This window comes from Gopherus flavomarginatus, chromosome 3 (assembly GCF_025201925.1).
Source record: "Gopherus flavomarginatus isolate rGopFla2 chromosome 3, rGopFla2.mat.asm, whole genome shotgun sequence".
In the NCBI taxonomy this organism is placed as follows: domain Eukaryota; kingdom Metazoa; phylum Chordata; order Testudines; family Testudinidae; genus Gopherus; species Gopherus flavomarginatus.
Window position 1 is genome coordinate 258,886,029 of NC_066619.1, and position 21,392 is coordinate 258,907,420.

The window sequence follows — 21,392 nt, forward strand, 5'->3', positions numbered from 1 at the left end:
TGGATAACTTCAAGAGAAACAAACACAACTGTCACACCGTACCCTGGCCAGTTATGAAACTGGCTTTCAAAGCTTCTCTGATGCGCAGCGCACCCTGCTGTGCTTTTCTAATCGCCCTGTATTCTGGCTGTGCAAAATTGGCCACCAGGCAAGTTGCCTCAACCTCCCACCCCACCATAAATGTCTCCCCCTTACTCTCACAGATATTGTGGAGCACACAACAAGCAGCAATTAAAATTGGAATATTGGTTGTGCTGAGATCTAACCAAGTCAGTAAACTGCACCAGCGAGCTTTCAGTCGTCCCAAAGTGCATTCTACCACCATTCTGCACTTGCTCAGCCTATAGTTGAACTGCTGCTTACTACTGTCCCGGCTGCCTGTGTATGGCTTCATGAGCCATGGCATTGAAGGGTAGGCTGGGTCCCCAAGAATAACTATAGGAATTTCAACATCTCCAACAGTTATTTTCTGGTCTGGGAAGTAAGTCCCTTCGTGCAGCTGTTCAAACAGACCAGAGTTCCTGAAGATGTGAGTGTCATGTGCCTTTCCTGGCCATCCCACGTTGATGTCGGTGAAACGTCCCTTGTGATCCACCAGTGCTTGCAGCACCGTGGAAAATTACCCCTTGTGGTTTATGTACTGGCCGCCACGGTGTGCTGGTGCCAAGATAGGGATATACGTTCCGTCTATCGCCCTGTCACAGTTAGGGAGCCCCAGTGCATTAAAGCCATCCACAATGATCTGCACATTTCCCAGAGTCACTACCCTTGATAGCAGCTGGTCAATGATTGCATTGGCTACTTGCAGCACAGCAGCCACTACAGTAGATTTGCCCACTCCAAACTGATTCCTGATTGACGGGTAGCTGCCGGGCATTGCAAGCTTCCAGAGGGCTCTTGCCACTCACTTCTCAACTGTGAGGGCTGCTCTCATTTTGCTATCTTGCACTTCAGGGCAGGGGACAGCAAGTCACAAAGTTCCATGAAAATGGCCCTATGCATACGAAAGTTTCGCAGCCACTAGGAATTAAACCAGACCTGCAACACTATGCAGTTCCTCCAGTCTGTGCTTGGTTCCCGGGCCCAGAATCAGCATTCCACAGTATGCACCTGGCCCAATGCCACCGTGATCTCCCAATCGCCACATGCCGTGCTTCTAGGAACGTCTGTGTCATTGTCCTCAGTAGTATAGTAATCACACTGTCATCGCTTCCTCACCTGGTTTTGCAGGTACTGCACATACTTCTGGATAATGCGCGAAGTATTTACAATGGTCAAAACTGCAGTGGAGATCTGAGCGGGCTCCATGCTTACCGCGCTATGGCGCCTGCACGGGTAATCCTGGGAAAAGAGTGCGAAACGTAGGAGAGCTGTTTGGTTCAAGATGGCTGATTAAATGGTGGTAAATGGTTGTCTTCTGTAGCTTCCACAGAGTCAGGAAGCTCGTTAGAGCTGCAAGAGCGGGAGAGCAGAGTGTGTGGCAGAAGCATGAACAGAGTTTGTAGTGGAAGCTGTGCAGCTCAGTTCACGATGGTCGAAAAACGTTGGGGAATCGTTGCCTTCTGTAGCTTGCACGTGAGCCCAGGACAAACAACATGGAAAAATTAGCTAGCGATGCAAGAGCGGGAGAGCAGAGTTTGCAGTGGAAGCTGTACTGCTCGGTTCACGGTAGCCAAAAAAAGATGGGAAATGGTTAGATTAAAAAATAGATAGAAAGACGAGAGGACATGCAAGGTGGATTCATAGTACCAGGAAACAGGCGGTGCACTATACTGCACTGTCTGCTGGCAGGATGGCGTCTGCCGTAGCTTTCATAGAGGGAGGAACAAGTGATGCTTTTGTCTCACCATACACTGAGAGCTTAACCCATAATTCCAATGGGCAGCGGCGACTGCGAGAACTGTGGGATAGCTTCCAACAGTGCACCGCTCCATCATTCGATGCTAGCCTCAGTACTGTGGATGCACTCCGCCGAATTCATGCACTTTAGTGGGGACACAGAATACCGAATATATAAAATCTCTTCTGAAAATTCAAATAGAATAAGTTCGAATCAATTTCGTATTGTAGATGTACCGAAAGAGTCTAATATTGAACCCAGAGGACCCGAGTTTGGTGTGCAAGGTTTCCACTTTCTTTTAAAATTATATTTCTAGGAAATGTTATGGACAACAGCATTAATTCCTGATTATATTGATAGAAATTAGAGGTGTGAAGGCTTTCTAGGCCATTTTGTCTAGCTCCTTGCCAATTTAAGACTCTTCCATACAGCAGTCCCTGTGCAGATTGTTTTCTCATATGCCTTGTCATGTCCAGGCTTAAGTGATCCTACTGATAGGACACTTTTCTTCTGACATTATTGCAGTCTGATAGATTTCATTCTTAGGCTTTCCCCCTCCCCAATGGCCAGTGTACATTTTCCTTTGCTAAATTTCATTCCATTATTACTAGTTATCCCATCCCATTTCCTCAGATGAATTTATACAATTCAGCCCTTGCATTGGTGCTCAAATAGAAATATAAAAATTGCCAGACTGGATCAGACCTGAGATCCACCTGGTCCAACGCCATGCCTTTGACAGTGGCCAGCACCAGATGCTTCGGAAGGTGGAGGAACTATGCAATAGGCAGATGAGGGGTAATCTGACCTCCACATAGTCTCATCCTGGTTTCTAATAGTTAGAGATTGGCTTAATCCCTGAAGCATGAGATTTAATAGTCTTTACCCCGAAATGTTTATTAACATTAAAGATGGTAACTCTGAATATTCTTCTTCTTATCCATATAAATGCCCAATCCCTTTTTGAATCTTGCTAAGGTCCTGGCTTCAGTGATTTCCTGTGGCAATGAGATCCCCATTGATAACATGGAGGTGCTCAGATACTACAGTGATGAGTGTCACACAAGTACCTACACAAATAAATACCTAGACTGGCGATGGAAAGAAAACATTTCTTTATTCATAATCTTTTAGTTTGTTTCTTCAAGTGCAGTGTAATAGAGGAATCTTCCATTTTGTGTGATGTTGTTCCTGTTTTATAGTTTACTGTCAAGTAATCTTTAAAGAATTCCACTGAAACTACAGTAAAAATGCCTTTAAAATAATATAACTGACTGTAACAAATATATTTTGATAGCTGCAATGTTTAATAGTCACAGACTGTCAGTTCATAATGGCTTATGTAATACAGTCTGAAATTACCAGCCTTATTACTAGGGAAAGTCCAAGATAAAAGAAGCATGTGATCATTTTTCTAACTCTTGGTGAATGTCATGCATGCATAATGTTGTTTAAATGTAATAAAATCATAATGTTAGAATTAAGGCACATTTCTTATTCACTCTGCCAATGAGTTATAAATAAACTTGGAAGTGCGGGTTAGATTAAAAGGTTTTCAATTACTTTGCTGCTCTGTTTTTTCCCCCTCAGTTTTAAAAAGAGGCAAAAAGAAAAATATAATCCCTTACACATTTTACTGTATTTTAAAAAAAAGAGCAAAGAAGTGACTGAAAAAAAATTAAAACAGGTTCTATTGAGTTGCAGAGAGCAATGCTATTTTATTGATAACTTCCTTTTTCCCTTTAACAATTTTAGGTCAAAGAGAGAGAGAATAGTGATCCTGTATTCCTACCATTTGAACCATTTCTTTTAGAAAATAATGTTTTCTAAATGCAAAAATATGTAAATAATATCCTGTATTTCTATAATTCAAAAATCTACTGTCTTATTAGTGCTGTGCTCTTGTGCTAGAGCTAGATAACTATGATAATAAATAATATTTCATAGAACATAGACAGATCATGACCCAGTGGTCCCCACTTTTATCGTCTGGCAGGTGCCAGACGACGAGCCACGGAAGACTATGGCGGCAGATGAGCATCCGCTGAAATTCCACTGACAAGCGGCAATGTCAGTAGGCTTTGCTGCCGAAATTCCGGCTATGCCTCTGGATGACGCAGCTTGTCGGCGGCATTTCGGCGCATGCTCGTCCGCCGGACAGTATGCAGGCGCACTTAAACGCCCCGGTGGGTGCCATGGCCGGGCACCGGGTTGGGGACCCCTGCTCCAAGGTAAGTGAAGAGAAGGGTAAGGATTATGAGGAATTGTGTTTATGTACCCTCTACTGGATGGAATTAGAACTGCTCAACTATAAATGGAGAGCCAATACTGCTAAGGCAAAATTTCCTTTTAGCTAAAATAGTAGAGGTTTAGGAGGGTGAAATCTGGACCTCACTGAACTCAATGAGCATCTTGGTGTTTTGAAGCAGGAGGATCTAAGGTGCACTCCTAGGGCCAATGAAGTTCGGAATCGTCATGGTGTGCAGCGTAGTGGCAACCATGAAATTCTGGTCACCCACCAATTTGCTATAGTATTATCTTGATTTTACACATGGCACAGAGATTGAGATTGAGTCCAGTGTCTAAATTGAAGTAAGAAGTACCCCATTCTGAGCCCCATGCTCTGATTACTAGAAATAAAGAAAATGCATTGGAGAAGTTGAATTTTTCCTAAACATAATTTTTGTGATTTCTGTGAGATGTTGAATGTGTTGTAGCCAATCTGAATGATTTTTAAACAAGTAGATAGGACTAAGATGCCATGAGCAGCCATCTGTAACTATCTAACCACTGTAATACTATACTGCTTCCTAAAGCTGACAAGTGATATGGTGGTTGGGTTTCATTGTGGCCAGTTTTACTTGGTTAATATTGAGTCATTTTGGTTGTGGTTTGTAATATTAAAGGAAAGCAAAAGCATGCCATATATTTAACCTATCCCAAGCCTTTCCCCAGCTCCCCTCCCAACTCTTCTGTTTCACGGATGCTCAGTTGATTTTTTTATATTCCCTCTTCCTCTTTTTCCCCCCCTCCTCTTCTCCCCACACACAGAGACTGTGCTCAAATCACTGGGTAAACTGAAATGGAAGAAATATTACAATGTCCATTTCATAAAGTTATCTCAAAAGGCACAGCTTGCTTCTCAAAGCTATTTTTCATCTTGGCTTCACTAAAGGAAAACCTTACTAAATGTCGTGTTTGCATCTGTTTGTAGGAATCTCGCTGGCCCTACTTATTTGGAGTGATTGTTGTTCCTTCACTGATCCAAGTTGGGATTCTGCCCTTCCTCCCTGAAAGTCCTCACTACCTCCTACTTGAAAAGAATGACAAAAGTGGAGCAGAAAAAGGTACAGGGTATTAATCATTTGCCACTAGTATAAACATTTTTATTAAAGGGATGCTCGCTGGCAAGTAATTTTGAACATCATGCTTTCTGTAGCCTAAAAGCTTATTAGTTTTTTGCCCTTCACCATTTTTTGTGTAAGTGAAATAGCTGCTGACTTGATTGGTAACTGAAGACCTCTAATTATCCACAGAACAGGAACAGCATGGACAATAGTGGTGGAAGTGTTCCCACATTGCCCTGTCTCACCCTTTACCTGGCAGGATTTATCTTTAGGAGTGGAAGGAAGTTCATTCTCGATGACTGTTCACTGCCTAGGCTCTCAACCAACACTGCCAAAAAGGGATCCAGGTTTTTGTCCAGTAGTAGCTGGATTGAATCTATACATTTATGTAATTATATAGCTGCTAGATGGCAGGTCTACTACAAATCAAGGCCATATTTATTTAAAGATGAAAAGCTTCAGTACCCTCTTACTACTTCCTGGAATTATCCAGCTGCAACTCCAAAATCATGGTCCTCATTGGCACATAAACAAAACTGTCCATGATCAGAAGAGATGTACCCAACTTTGGGCCAGATCAATGCTAAGATTAATAATAATCTTATTTCCCTCTTAAAATTACTATTAGCTGGACAGATCAATTTGAAAATCCAACATATGGTTACAGCATAGCTAGGATGGCATATACAAGTATGTACAACATCTGTCCTAGCCTAAGGTAGAAGCACTTGACAAATAGAAGGGGCTCACAGACTCTGTGGAATCTGCAGGGACTGAAGGAAATGTACGTTATTTCCTGTTAGTGGATAATTCTTAGCTGAGATTTGAAAATAAATTGGAGATTCAATGACGCAGAAAATGCTTTTCCAACGGGAAAGAGCTGCAGAAGGCCTGCCTACTAACAGTAGTTAGATTGAGTGACAGGGACAAGGAAGGAGGTGGATGCTAAGTGAGCCAAGAAGATGAAGGAAAGATTGGAGAAAAGGAGCAAGATCGTCAAGCCCAAGTGCCTAAAGTTGTACTCCTAAATTCTCATTTAAACTCCTAAATAATTGAACTGAATCAGTGTCACAGGGACCACCTATATCTGTCAAAGCTGTGAGGTACTCACCACTTCTTGAAAATCAAGTCACTTGGTAGGTGTCTAAATATTGACATAGGTGCCTCACTTTAGACTCTTGGTTTTGAAAGTCTTGGCCAGGGTCTTTGAAGTAGGCTGGAGTGGGTCTATGGAGAATTTTAAAGCAAGAGATAAGTTCTGAATGAGATCTGCCAAAGAATCTTGTGAGCTGTTGCGGGGGTGTTGTGGTAACTCTCCTAATTACATTAAAAAGGTTGGATTTTAAAATGATTCATGTACTAGTGTTATCTTTTTCCAGCAGTACCAATTCATTTAAAAATACCACAGATGACTATGAAAATTGTACCAAACAAAGCTGTTATGTGTATGCTTTTACATCATAAATTAATCCATTACTTAAAGACTTAATTATCTCACAGTACATTTTTTTAAACCTTTTTCCATGGTAAAGGCAGAATTTTGAGACATGTCATAATTTTGATATGTCTGAGGGAAGAATCCCAGTCTTTCAGCTCAGGACTGCGGTTTTGTGGCTGTCAGATATTTGATCATTTGTGAAATGTCTTCAAGTGCATTTTTGCATTCCTTTTGTCTGGGTCAAACTCTCAGAACAAATCAGCACACTTGGAATTAATGAACCATAACACTAGATGGAGATCAGCATATTGTACAGGTTATAGTAATTCATTTATAATAAATTTAGGAACTTTATTGTTTCTGGCATGAATACTATTCTATATTCTGTTCCATTCTGCATGTTTTCTTATACCACCCGTGTCGCTTTAGTGTCTGAGTACCTTCCAGTAGTGCATTAAGTGACATAACTAACATCTGTTATGTGGGTTCATAATCTCTCTCATCCTTTCTCCAGGGGGAGATAGGTACATGCAGCCGAGTGTTTTGTGGTTGTGGTATGTGTGTTTTGTAAATACTTAGAATAGTTCTAGGTTTTATTATAGGTGTTTTGTTTTAATCCACACTTCTCTTACCTGGGCAAAAGTCTCTCTCTCCATTTCCTTCCATGCAGTTTAATAAACAATAAGCACACAATAAATAAATACTATTAATACAAACAAAAAGTGCAAACCAAATAGGACAACTCCTATGTTTCTGCACATCTCCCTGGCTTGGTTTCTAGTTAGCACAACCTCCTGAAGCTATAATTCATCCCTGTGTAGTGGGTGAGCACAAGAGCTATGTGCCACTTTAGTCTTATTTTGTGGAGTTAAGTGGTGCATGGGTCTGTGTTAACACTACATCCTGAGAGATACCCAGGTGCTGACTTTAAACAGGCTCCACTGCACCTGATCAAATTCCATCTGTTAGTTCCATCCTTGAGCTGCCTCTGGCTGGGAATTAACCCCGAATCTATAGGCCATACCCTGGTTCGGCTGAGCCTTCTCTCAGGGACACTACTGGGATAGGATTCAATGGTAGCCATGTTGTTCTGTATCAGCAAAAAAAATGAGTCCTTGTGGCACCTTAGAGACTAACAAATTTATTTGGGCATAAGCTTTTGTGGGCTAGAACCCACTCCAATCAGATGTGAAGCCCCCCACCTCCTTTCATGTATTTATATGTGCTCCTGTATCTTTTACTTCATGTATCTGATGAAGTGGATTCAAGCCCACGAAGGCTTATGCCCACATAAATTTGTTAGTCTCTAAGGTGCCCCAAGGACCTCATTTTTTTACTGGGATAGGGTACAGCAGAGCTTTTGAGGCTTATTCCAGACTGTGCTTCAGGGCCGCCCGGGGGGGGGCAAGAGGGGCAATTTGCCCCAGGCCCCGAGCTCCGCAGGGGCCCCCACGAGTTTTTCAGGGCCCCTGGAGCGGGGTCCTTCACTCGCTCCAGGGGGCCCGGAAAACTCTTGTGGGGCCGGGCCCTGGAGCTTCTTCCGCTCCCGGTCTTTGCCGGCGGGGGGGTCCTTCCGCTCCAGGGCGGAAGGACAACCCACCAGTGAATTACCACCGAAGCGGGACCTGCCGCTGAAGTGCAGCCCGGTCTTCGGCGGTAATTTGGCGGCAGGAGGCCCTTCTGTTCCAGGACCCACTGCCGAAGTGCCCCGAAGACCCGCGGCGGGGGCCCCCCGCCGTCAAACAGGGCCAGCTCTAGACATTTCGCCGCGCAGGGGGCGCCCTGCTGCTTGCCGGTCCCGCGGCTCCGGTAGACCTCCCGCAGGCATGCCTGCGGATGCTCCACCGGAGCCACGGGACCAGCGAACCCTCCGCAGGCACGCCTGCGGGAGGTCCACCGGAGCCGCCTGCCGCCGATGGCCCCAGGCCCCCGGCCCCCGGAATCCTCTGGGCGGCCCTGCTGTGCCTCGAAGACCTGTATACTCCATCATGTTGCCACTGATGTCAGTGGGAATGGGGTTTCTCAAGTAGAATGAGGATTGAATTGGTCTCTTCCATTTATCAAAGAAGAACCAGGGGAAGACTTCTGAGACACAAATACTGAATAAAACCTGTCACAAATTCGACAAAATAGGCTCTTTAAAAAGCCAGTGCTGAATCTGGACTTTAAAATAACCTGTCTTGTATCTAGTGCCAGTGACCATTGCTTATAGCATAGCAATAGCTCTTGTGTCATGCAGGGGATAGCTCAGCAGTTTGAGCATTGGCCAGCTAAACCCAGGCTTGTGAGTTCAATCCTTGAGGGACCATTTGGGGCAAAAATCTCTCTGGGAATTGGTCCTGCTTTGAGCAGGGGCTTGGACTAGATGATCTCCCAAGGTCCCTTCCAACCCTGATATTCTATGTTTTTAGTATGTATATTCAGAGAATGACTTGATTGCTAATCCAGAAACCAAGGAGGTGGCTTGGAAACTGAAGGAGGATTTCAGAGTTGCAGGAAAATCTATCATCGTGAAAGAAACATTACCAACACCTAATTGCAAATGATTTAATAGTTGAAATGAGTTTTAGCAATCAACTTACTGGAAATTACTTTTGTGAGTAAGAAAAGTGATGATAATGGGCAGTCTTAAAAACTGCTTGTCATAAACAGATAGCTACGAGTTAATGTTCTTTTACCTGGAAAGGAGTAACCTGAAACACCTGACCAGAGGACCAACCAGGAAACAAGACTTTTTCAAATCTGGGTGGAGGGAAGTTTGTATCTGAGTTCTTTGTTCTTTGTCTTGTGCCTGTACTCTCTCTTGGCTATGAGAGGATTTCTGTCTCCTGCTTTCTAATCTTCTGTTTCCCAGTTGTAAGTACAGAAAGGACAGTGGTTTATATGTTTTTTTTTGTATTTACATGTATGTAGTTGCTGGAGTGTTTTGAATTGTATTCTTTTTGAATAAAGCTGTTTATTCATATTTCTTTTAAGCAATTGACCTTGTATTTGTCACCTTAATACAGAGAGACCATTTTTATGTATTTTTTCTTTATTTTTATATAAAGCTTTCTTTTTAAGACCTGTTGGAGTTTTTCTTTGGTGGGGAACTCCAGGGAATTGAGTCTGTAGCTCACCAGGGAATTGGTGGGAGGAAGAAGTCAGGGGGAAATCTGTGTGTGTTAGATTTACTAGCCTGACTTTGCATTCCCTCTGGGTGAAGGAGGGGGGCGGTGGGGAGCTTGACTCTCTCTCGGTGCTTGTGTTTTCCAGGACTGGAAATAGAGAGGGTGGAATCCCTCTGTTTAGAGTCATGGAGCTTGCTTCTGTGTATCTCTCCAGGAACCCAGGGAGGGAACACCTGGAAGGGAGAAGGGAAGGGAAATGCTTTATTCCCCTTTGTTGTGAGATTCAAGGAATTTGGGTCTTGGGGTCCCCAGGGAAGGTTTTTGGGGGGACCAGAGTGCCCCAAAACACTAATTTTTTGGGTGGTGGCAGCTTTACCAGGTCCAAGCTGGTAACTAAGCTTGGAGGTTTTCATGCTAACCCCCATATTTTGGATGCTAAGGTCCAAATCTGGGAATAGGTTATGACACTGCTCTTCTAAATTTAGAAGCTTTTTTGAAACGTGAGTCTTATACCATTTGAATTTGAGCTAGTTGTTTAGAGTTGAAAGTTTCCATGTCCTATTACCAATCATTATGGTACTAGCATTTGAGTGCAATGTATCTGGCACATGGTTGTCTGAGAGAGATGAAAGATCGGGGGTGGGGGTGGGGGGAAGAAGTCTAAGAGATGGTCATTATGGCACAACAGGAAAGAAATGAAAATAAAGCTTTCCCATAAAGATAAAAAGTCAGCCAACCACAGATGGAAAAGTACGTGTTCCAGGTGGGGTAAAAGTGAAACAAATCATTCCTTTTTGCCAGGACAAAAATTGCCATTGCACTCAATTCCAACAGCTCAAATTAAAAAATTAAGTTAATAAAATTAGACATAACTGACTGAAAAGCCCCATTACTGCACTCTGGTCGTCTCCCTGCCAGTGCAGGATTTATTTCCTTCAGTTTATTGTCTTTGTGCTTTGCTGAGTTTAAATGATGCGAGTATCTGAGCATTCTACTACTTCACCAGGCTGATTCTTCCTTAGTCAATAGATTTGAAAAATCCTAACAAATAATATTATTAACATATAAAATTAAATTTCTGACATTATTGGAAGAGGTGAGTTAGAGGAAATTTCAGGATAAGTGTTTCAGGATAAGAGTAACATGAAATCTTGTTAAACCTGCTGGAAAGGATATAGTGTTGTAGGAGTGTGCATTATACTCTGCATTAATGCATGGAAGTAGTGGTTTGTTAGTATTCACTGGTGTTTCAAGTATTTGTGAAGTTTTGCTGTTGGCAATTACATCTTTATTCTTAACTGCAGGGAGGGAAAGGAAAATGGATACTTTTTTTTTCTCCCTTGTGCTCGATCAATCATTTTCTGTACTTACAATTTTTGACTTCCTCCTCTGTTTAGAAATATATCAAACCCCCTGTGCAGAATGGACAGATTGCTTCCTTTTTACTTGACTGCACCTGTATTTTGACTGCATGCCCTACAGGGATGTTGAGGGTTCTGAGAACAGGAAAAATAAAGAAAATTGTGCACTGACCTGGTTTACTCCAGTAAAAAAATAAAACGATGCTTTAAAAATATGTCAAGTTCTTTGATGTTGTACTTCTTATTACCTTCCTTATGTGTTGTTCTTCAGTACTAGCATCCTTAACAATAAAGGATATAATATGGAGATAGGTAGGTAGGTAGATCATTAAATGTACTGTACCTAGATTTACTTCTTGTTTTACAGCTTATATCAAGCTCTACATGCATTACAATAATTTAAGCAAGAATTAAGTACATCATTTAAAAAGTATAATTCAATGAATAATGCCGGTAATTTGTCCATGAGAAAAGGACACCTGCTTGGCCACAGCCACAAAACATTTAGGATTTGTTTATTAACCTACCTCTGCTCAAAAGACTTGCATAAATAGATGAATCTGAGCAGTGTGCTGGAAGTTTAAAAACATTATCTGGTCTGTGTTGCACCAAAGGGAAAACTGTGAGTTGCAGAGGAAAAAGCCCTTTAGGGATAATGCTCTGCTAGCAGCCCCCTTTCTTCCAAATGAAGGGGACTCCTGCTTGGATGCCTCTCTTGGTACCAGTTATGATAGACTGGAGCAATGAGAGATGAGGTCTCTTGAGAATGCAGCTCTCAAAGCAGTTAGACTGCTATAGGTTAAAGCTAAGGACCCAAGATTTTCAAAAGTGACTACTGTTTTTGTTTGCCTCCATTTTGAGTGGCCAACTTGACATACTATATATTCAGGAAGTGATCACCAACCACCCCTGAAAATTAGGCTCTTTAAAGGGTCTATCTACACTTCAATTAAGGACCCATGATTTGGCCATGTCAGCTGACTCAGGCTTCTGGGGCTTAGCCATGGGGCTATAAAATAGCAGTGTAGATGTTTGTGCTCGGGCTGGATTCCAGGCTCTGGGATCCCACAACAGGAGAAGGTCCCAGAGCCCGGACTCCACCCTGAGCCAGAATGTCTACACCACAATTTTACAGCCTCACAGCTCATGACCCACAAACCCACATCAGCTGACATGGGCCATCTGCTGGTGTTTAATTGCAGTGTAGACAGACCCTAAGAGATCTCAAGTTGGGCATGAAAAAAATTGAGGCATCCAAAATCACTAGACAATTCTGAAGATTTTGGCTAGGTCCTTTTTAATTCCACTGAGAACTGAACTAATAGTTAGCACAGGTCCTGGAACATTGATATTATGGGTGTTTTGTTTGCTTTGGGTGACATTCTTAATAACATTGAAATTCCATAGTATGGCCCATTTCTTTGCTAGTTAATGCTACAATCCAGGAATTTTAGACCTTAAATGGAATGTGGGCATTTCAATTGTCATGACTGAATGTATCTGGCTTTATTAGATATCCAAGTCCATTGTGTGGTCTAAATGAGCGGCTGTGCACATTATGCCTCTGTAGATAATACTTTTCTAAGCTGTGAATAATGTGAATAAACCAAAAGTACATTTTTTTCTTTCTCAGTAAAATCAAAGCAACACTATCACTTTTCTTCCTAATAAAATAATAATAACTACTATTATTTCCTTAAAAGGAGGAATTTTAAGTGGCCGGCTGAGTAAATAATTGTTTTTGAGACTTGCCTCTTACAGTGTTCAGAACACCCTGGTTACAGGAGCCTTTATAATGCAATTGATTCTCTGTAGCAGAAATAATTCCAAGGTGTCGAACATTTAAATACATGTTATGAAGCCAACCCTCAGGATATGTTCTTGGAGATTTTAATAAAAATATCAGCAATTTATAGCACACCCATAGGACTACTTCAAAATTAAGGGTTCTTTGAAAAGTGGCTAATGCTTCTGGAAATGCTTTGCACATGAATGCGGTAGAAAGCTTTTATTGTTCACAGTGAAAAGTTAATGCAGTAAATCTCACCCATTATGTTATTGCACCAAAGTGGTTTGGTGGGGTTTTTTTATTTGGTTTTTTTTGGCCGATGCATGTTAATGAGATATAAACACGGACATAAGGAAAGTGGTTTGAATTAGATTCCCAATTTTCTATATATGGGAACTGGGAAAATACTTACAGCTTTAGGTAATTCTTTCCAACCATTTAATACACCAAGGAGTTGAATCCTTGGTTGTAATCTGTCTGCATAAAGAAGAAGTTGAAGTTTATTGCTTTAGGAAGGGTAAAATTTTTCTACCCCAAATGTCTGTTCTTTATTGGTTTATAGTAATTGCACCTTTCTGCTTTTTCTCATTACTTTTCAGTCCATTTCATCTTTAGAAACAAAGTCTCTTGATCTCATTGCTATTTGCATTTGTTAGGTGGGATTTTCACTCATTTGCTTGGCCTAATACTGCTCTCTTCGAAGTCCATGGTAAAACTCCCATTAACCTTCATGGAACTGAGTTAGGCTAGTGCTTAGTGCTTTAGAAAATCTCTCCTTTGTTCTGGATATTGTGGTGATAGGTGCTATAGAGATACCATAGATACATTGGATACATAGATCTCTTTTACAATCAATGTTAAATAGTTCTGTCTGAATTCCAGACTTCCTCCTAAGTTTTTTCTCTTCTTTAATGTAAAGAATCTGTATTGTTTTGTGACATAAACAGGGAGAAGGGGAGGAGGAAGAATGTACATAACTAAGAATGTTTATATGCTGTACATAAAATGACCTCTTATTTATTTTAATTTAAATAAATGTTCATGTAGTTCAGACATTGACTCTTCCCTGTTAAAGCAGGGGGGTAATTGCCTCTAGTGCCTCCACTGATCAAAATTGCAGCACTATCACAGAGCTGGAGAGATGGGCTTTTCAGGTCACTAAAGTTCCATCATTTGGAACTTGATGGGAGCAAGATTAGTCCCTTAAAAGGTTAACTACTTGAGACAGTGGCCCTGTCTTCTGCTTTAACAGTCAAGCGTTCTGTAAATCTATGGAGATGCAGGTGAAATTAATTATCTCTTCCTATATATCTTTGCCTCCATAACTGTTTCTTTTTAAATCACATCTTAAAATGTCCCACTTCTCCCTTTCCTATGCATTGATAATGTCGTTTTTCCCTCTGCTTTTGATCTTCTGACTAAAACCTTGCCTATGCTACCAAAAATTGCCACTCTGATGTTGAGTGTCATCAGCAGGTGCTCAACAGGTTGACTACACAGGTAGTCAGGGCCAAATGAGGTGTTCAGCACCACTTGTGAAATCCTGGTTAAAATTTCCTTCTGTTTACATCTCCATTGTCTTTTGCATTGTTTTGACTTGGTAAAGTATTTTGGGATAGAATTTGTATGAAAGACACAAAATAAAAGAAAGTGACCGATATTGCAAGATACTGAATGGCCTCAATGGCCATTGCCTTCAGCTAAAGTTGAGCAAGCTGAGCAGCTTGCCGGACTGGGGCCCAAAATTGCATTCCCATTGTAGTGATGATGGTGAGCTAGGCCATGCTCAATAAAGGGGGAGCAGAATAGTGACACTAAAGAGGTGAAAAACATTCAGAGTGTTTTTAAATGTATTCAACCTTCTGCGAAGCTCACCTGTTTTTAAAAATAAAGCATAGTAGGTGTCTTGCTAATGTCTCCGATTGTCCATTTGCAGCATTCCAGACCTTCTTTGGGAAAGATGATGTCTCTCATGAATTAGAAGAGAGTGAAGCACAGAGAAATGTTAAATTAGTGTCTGTCCTTCAACTTCTGAGAAACCGCTCTGTGCGCTGGCAGATCATTACTGTAATCATCACCATGGCCTGCTACCAGCTATGTGGGCTAAATGCTGTAAGTATTCCTTTTCAGTATGTGGCCTGTAATGCGTCATGCCTTTTGTTAATCAGTATTTATATGTTCTCATACTTGACTGTCTTCATAATTTTTCATTTCTCTGCTATTCCTCATGATGGTGTTCCTAACCTCAGTTTGCCAGAAGCTGGGAATGGGCGACAAGGGATGGATCACTTGGTGATTACCTGTTCTGTTCATTCCCTCTCGCGTGCCTGGTATTGGCCACTGTTGGTAGACAGGATACTGGACTAGATGGACCTTTGGTCTGACCCAGTATGGCTGTTCTTTTGTTCTTATGACTGCTATTCATTATTTGTGTCGCAGTAGGATTTCAAAGACCCAACTGACAGCGGGGTTAGAGCTGGCAAACTGTTTTTGTACATTTTACTGAATAATGCAGTTTTGGTCTTCGCAAAACTATTAGTGAATTTGATGTGAATTCATCTGAAAAATAAGTATCACTGGCAGCCTCCCTGTAACCTTTAGCCTATTGGTTAGAGCACTCATTTAGTAGATTGGAGATATGGTTCAATTCCTCCCTCTGCTGATGTAGAACAAGGGCTTGAGCTTGAGACTCTTACATTGCAGGAGGGGGCCTCTAACCACCAGGCTATGGGGTATTCTACTGTTGGGCTCTCTGTCTTTGTGATTGGAGCTGTTTTGAATAAATAATTAAATAGCCATTGGAAAAGAGACTTGAACTTGGCTCTCCCACAGCCAAGGTGCATACCCTAAACACTGTGCTTGTGTGTGTGCATAGTTTTTTCTCTCTCACTCTTTCTCCACTTCCTCTCCTCCCGCCATGACTATTCATTGTCTTTCATAGTGACAGTTCACAGTCATTCACATTCACAATTTTTGGATTTGGTTCAACCCGACCCAATTTTTTTTTAACTGCCAGTGAACTGAAAAATCAGTTTTTGCCCAGCTCTAATTGGGGTCTCTTGTGGGTAACATTTTCACAAGCGACTTAGGCATTTAGAGACCTGTGTCCCCTTCATTTTCAATGAGACGCACACTCTTAGGAGCATAAAGTCCCAGTTTGCAAAAGTGAGCCCTTAAGGGCGTGTCTGCACTGCAGCTGGGAACAAGGCACCTGCCCAGATAAACAGACTCATATTAGTGGGGCTCCCGCTAGGATGCAAAATAAAACAGTGTGGCTTTTGCAGCCCTGGCATAGGCTCAGGATAGCCACCTGAGCTAAGATTCAAGGGACAGGATGGGCTTGTGCATAAATGGCTTGTCCAAGCCTCCCTTAGTGCTGCAACATCAACATTGTTATATTTAGCTTCGTAGCGCAAGTCTGTCTACCCAGGCTGGGAGGCTCACTCCTTGCTGCAGTGTAGACATACCTTAAAAGTCACTTAGGTACTTTTGAAAATGTTACCTAAAGTGATTTGTCTAAGATCATATTGCAGAATAATGAACTGGAAATGTAACCCAGGTAATGGAAAAACTTTTCAGCGCATACGAGTAAGAAGTCTAAAAGATTTTCTTCAATGTTTAGGGGACACTAGAAAAAACCTAGCACAGTAGGTATTGTTTTCTTCTAACTGCAAGATTTCAGTACTAATGACAGGGTTTTTTTGTTCTTTGTGGATATTTTGAGATGAAATGGAATTATCTTGTCACCCATTCTTTGTTACAATTTATCAACTCAACTTATAAGTGAAATATATGACACCCACAGTAAGTAACACAGACTACTAAAGTTATGTGTTTGCATTGCTTTAAAAAACCCATCGATATATTTTGAGGGATATAAGGAGAAATTTGTGACTTTTGGCATATTTGAAAGACCAAAATTGCCCAGCTCCAATGAAATATGACATGCTTTAAAAGCAAAACACTATCTCTTTCCTGGTGGGGTGTAATTTTTTTAAAACTATATATTGTATATGTTCCAAAACTAGTGCAACATTCATTTTACGCAGGTACATTTGGAAATCAAGCTCCATATAAAAGTATCAATTGGCAGTGCCCTGTAGTCCTAGGAATTGGGTACTTCTATCTTATTTTTTTCTTTGTTTTTTTCCCATATAATCCTGCCAATTATGTTAAAATTTGTTACACAAATTGAGTTTTGAATTACAATTTGAAACTGATTTTCTAGTTAAATTATTATTATTGTAAAACCTTCTGAGATGCCTGCAAGAAAGACGCTGTGTAACAGAAATTGGCTAAAGTACATACTGAATCACTGTTTCACTTGCTTTGTTATGCCACTAAGAACTTAAGACATTCTAAAAAGAGGGTAAGGTACCCGGACAAGCCTGTTGCTTTTTGGTTGATGTACATTTTATAACTCTCCCTACTCTTTTCCTGAAAAATCAAATTATAGCCAAATTCAGCACTCTGGTATATTTACTGGATTCCCATTGAGGTAAATGGAAATCATGCACGTGTTCAATGACAAAATTTTGTCCAAAGAGTTTTTTAAACTTAATTACACTATTTGCATGAATCATATTTCACAGTAACTTATCCAGTATGTTCATTACTCTTTGTGGGAATTTAAACACAGTCCTAAATTTAAGTGGATGAATACTTCCATTGAGTACTTAAAGTTAGGAACATGCTTAAATACATTGCTAAATCAGGACCTTACTTCTTGTGCATGTGCATTCCTTAGTTTTTAATTCTTCACCAGTATAAACAACCACTACAATCTTGAAAACATAATCAGAGACTTAGTTTGGGGAATACTGAGCATTTCTAAAAAATCTATTGCTACACAGAAAGTGTCCTCACACCTAGGCATATGTTGGAATCCCGCTATCTAGTGGAAATTGGCATTTTAATGTCTACTGGACTCTGTAGATTATTCATACTATAGGAGGGCACAAAGAGCGAGCAGGTTCTCCTCCTTTATAGGATCTAAAAGTAGAACGGTGCAAGTATATAATGTCTTGCATGGTGTATACTGTTTTTTCAGATTGGTCCTGATCCAAACCCTACTGAAGCCCATGCAAATAATTCCAATTGATTTCAGATTAGGCCCCCAGTTGGGATAATGGGACTGAGAGAGAAAGATGCGACTGTCCTTTTGGCAGGAAAATAAGACTGTGCACATGCAGGCACCCACCCTCTCCTGGTGCAGGTTTCTTGAGATAGTGTTATTTTAATTTTGAGAGAGAATTAAAATTAAAATAAGTATAACCTTTTATTTCTCAACCAGGCAACCATTATTCTTACAGGCTTGACATAGCTTCCATAGGAATCCCATTGGTTTCAGTGGGACTATGTGGCAATCAGGATTTGGCCCATGAGCAAGTATTTTGCCTGCTCAGTTGCAAGCACGCAATAAATCCATTCTCACACAGACACAATATTTTAAGTGGTTTAACGTTTTTTCTGATTTCATCTGAGAGTAATTTCCAGTATGAAAATCCTTCATAATATTAAACTCTAAGATCCAGTTGGCCTGTGGTGGCCTACTAGCCAGGCAGGGCTTGCCATATGTCTTGTCCAGATGGTTGTCACAGAAAAAAGATTGGACTGATCCTTCCACATTTATCCAAGAGCTTCAGATCATTCCCAGGGGAAATTACCAAGTGGCTGCCTTCTGTAATTGTCCAGCTGGTATCTTGAGGAGTATATCTAGCAATTATTCCCTTCTAAGGCTGTATCTTGTAATAAAAATTCCCACCATTTAATTCCAGCAAGTACATTATTTTCTAGATGCACCAGAAACTACAATGAAGGCATTGATGATCATACTACTAGATGTAATTATGGTGAAACATTAAACAATCAATCACAATATTCAAAAGAAAGCTGTATTAGTTTCTACTCGTTCAATAAAAAGTTATATATGATAAATCTATATACCATGGACAAGGAATTAGCTTCAAAATATAAATTAATAATAAAGTATCTCAGCCTTAACGTACACATAAAACTAAATTAAGTGAATATAATTTCTCATCATTGGTGAATTTGATCTGTTCCTTTTCCCTCTCGCTTCCTAGGTAATATAATTCATTTCCGACTGCTTAACATACACCATGCGCAAGCTTAAGATAGAATTTTGAGGGATAAAAGTTTCTGATGGAGAATCAACAAGATAGTTTAACAGAGGGCAGAGTAACTTTAGTCTGTAAATTATGTTTATTGTCAAAGATGCTGGAACATTTTATCCAGATTACTAAAATAAATCATTGGCATTGGTTATTCTTCTCTCAAATATTTATTCCTTAGTGTCTGAATTGCCCAGGGACATGAATGCTCCTTTTGCTCTTTGTTTCTGCCATGTCTAGTTGAGCTGAACCATTTTTTAATAAAATCATATTGTCCATGAGTCAGACTTGGGAGAAAAAGCTGGTAATACTCTTCCAAGCTCCACCCACCCCAGGCACTAAATCAGAATGTGGTGTGTCACTCTCTAGGGTGCTTGGGTTCAGACACCCTCCTCACTAGGATCCATTAAGACCCATGTGCTTTGGTGGACTTACTAGGCTTAGCTTCCCCTCAGTGAAGCTCATATGCCCCACTGGACTTTTAAAGCTTAGCTTCCCCTTGAAGGGGCTGTGGTTGTCTGCTGGCATCTTCTTGTTTGGAGTGGGAGGATTGTCCGTCTGTCCCAAGCGCCAAAACAAGCTGTCAGTCACAGTAGGTTGTCTTCATGATATGATCATTCCTCTCCTTTCTTACATGCTTTGCTGAACAGTGAAGTAGCTAATACTTTCACATGTCAGCCCCTTATCATTGGGCATCTGAGTCTCCATTGAGCCGAATGGGTCAGGTCACACCTCTTAGAACTATTGTTTGAGGTTCTGCAAAGGCATGCAGAAGAGTTAGTTATGCTTGCAACTGCATCAGTTACATGCCATTCATGTTGCTCATCCAACAAAGCATTTAAACCTGTACATTAAGTCCCATTGATTTCCATGGGATTACTCGGGTGCTTGAGGGGTTCAGCAGTTTTCAGAGTCAAGCCCGAAAACTCTGTGCACTTTTTATAAAACAAGGGCATGTGATCAAGAGGATAAAGCACATGCCCAATATTAAAGCTCTCCCTCCAAATAAACTTCCTCTCCAGCTGCCTCATCTGCCTCAATCCACCCACTCCCCAGATGCCTAAGAAAATAACTGGGCCATGCAGCATGCCCAGATGCAAATTTAGGCTCTGTCCAGGAAGCCAAGGGCCCCATCAGGGGCATAGGCTCCATGTTATAGTGAATTGCATGAATGTGATATTTCTGCGGGAGATGATCAGAAATGCTTGTTCTCAATAAAGTTGGTTGGGAATTTTTTGACTAAATGATTTTTTTGTTAAAAAATGCCAGTTCTTCAACACTGAAACTGTTCACGAAACAAGGCTTGGTTTTAACAAATTTTCCATCTCGAAAAATTTTTGCAACTGTCAGAATGTTTCATTTTTGACAATTTCATAACGGTTTTCTGATTCAAAACAACTTCATTTTTAAATTTAGCTAATTAGCCAAAAAAAGTTACAAATGTCAAAATCGAAACAATGTTTCTCAATTATCAAAATTAAACATTTCAGTTGACCCAAACCAAAATATATTGAGATCAGTGTTTTGGTTCGCAAGTATTTTTGAGATTTGGAAGTCCCTGTTCGAGCGGCATCTGAAACCTTTCTTGCTTCCTTTTTTGTGTTTCAACATCTATACACTTTTGATATTGTTGATGGGAAAACCTTTCAATTCCATAGATTTTTTTTTCTTGAATTCAGACCCATTTTGCAAAATTGAAGTGAAATGTGAAATCCGAAATCCCTAAATCTCAAGATTTCGATTTTCTTGCATATATTTTTTTCACAACACTTAAATATTGTAGCATTAATTTTGAGAGCAAAATGAAAAATATGAATTCTCTGCTTTGTGTTTAAATATGAGTCAAATTATGTGCCACCTTCTTTCCTCTATTGAATGCCATGGGATTACACAGCGTGCAAGGTAACAATTTTTAAAAAGGGAGTTGAGAGAAGATTTTTGGGTTTGTTTCCTTTCATTGGCTTTGTAGGTCCAAAGCACTCTCACAGATTCGATAAACAACTTCAGTGTACGGTTTCAGGGTAGCAGCTGTGTTAGTCTATATCCACAAAAAGAACAGGAGTACTTGTGGCACCTTAGAGACTAACAAACTTGTTTGAGCAGAAGCTTTCGTGGGCTACAGCCCACTTTATCGGTTGCATGCAATGGAAAATACAGTAGGAAGATATATACACACACACACACACACACACACACACACACACACACACACACACACACAGAACATGAAACAATGGGTGTTACCATGCACACTATAAGGAGAGTGATCAGTTAAGCTATTATCAGCAGGAGAGAAAAAGAACTGTTTGTAGTGGTAATTAAAATGGTCCATTTCCAGCAATTGACAAGAAGATGTGAGGAACTGTAAGGGGG

At 40.7% G+C, this 21,392-nt stretch overlaps 1 protein-coding gene across 2 annotated transcripts in view; it reads left to right on the forward strand.

The window, feature by feature from the left end:
• SLC2A9 (solute carrier family 2 member 9) overlaps positions 1–21,392 on the forward strand; it is a 180,547-nt gene that overhangs the window by 61,772 nt on the left and 97,383 nt on the right. For both annotated transcript variants that reach the window (XM_050947776.1, XM_050947775.1), the window contains exons 6-7: positions 5,055–5,187; positions 14,822–14,997. In XM_050947776.1, the coding sequence (XP_050803733.1) occupies positions 5,055–5,187; positions 14,822–14,997 (309 nt within the window). The remainder of the gene's footprint in view (positions 1–5,054; positions 5,188–14,821; positions 14,998–21,392) is intronic.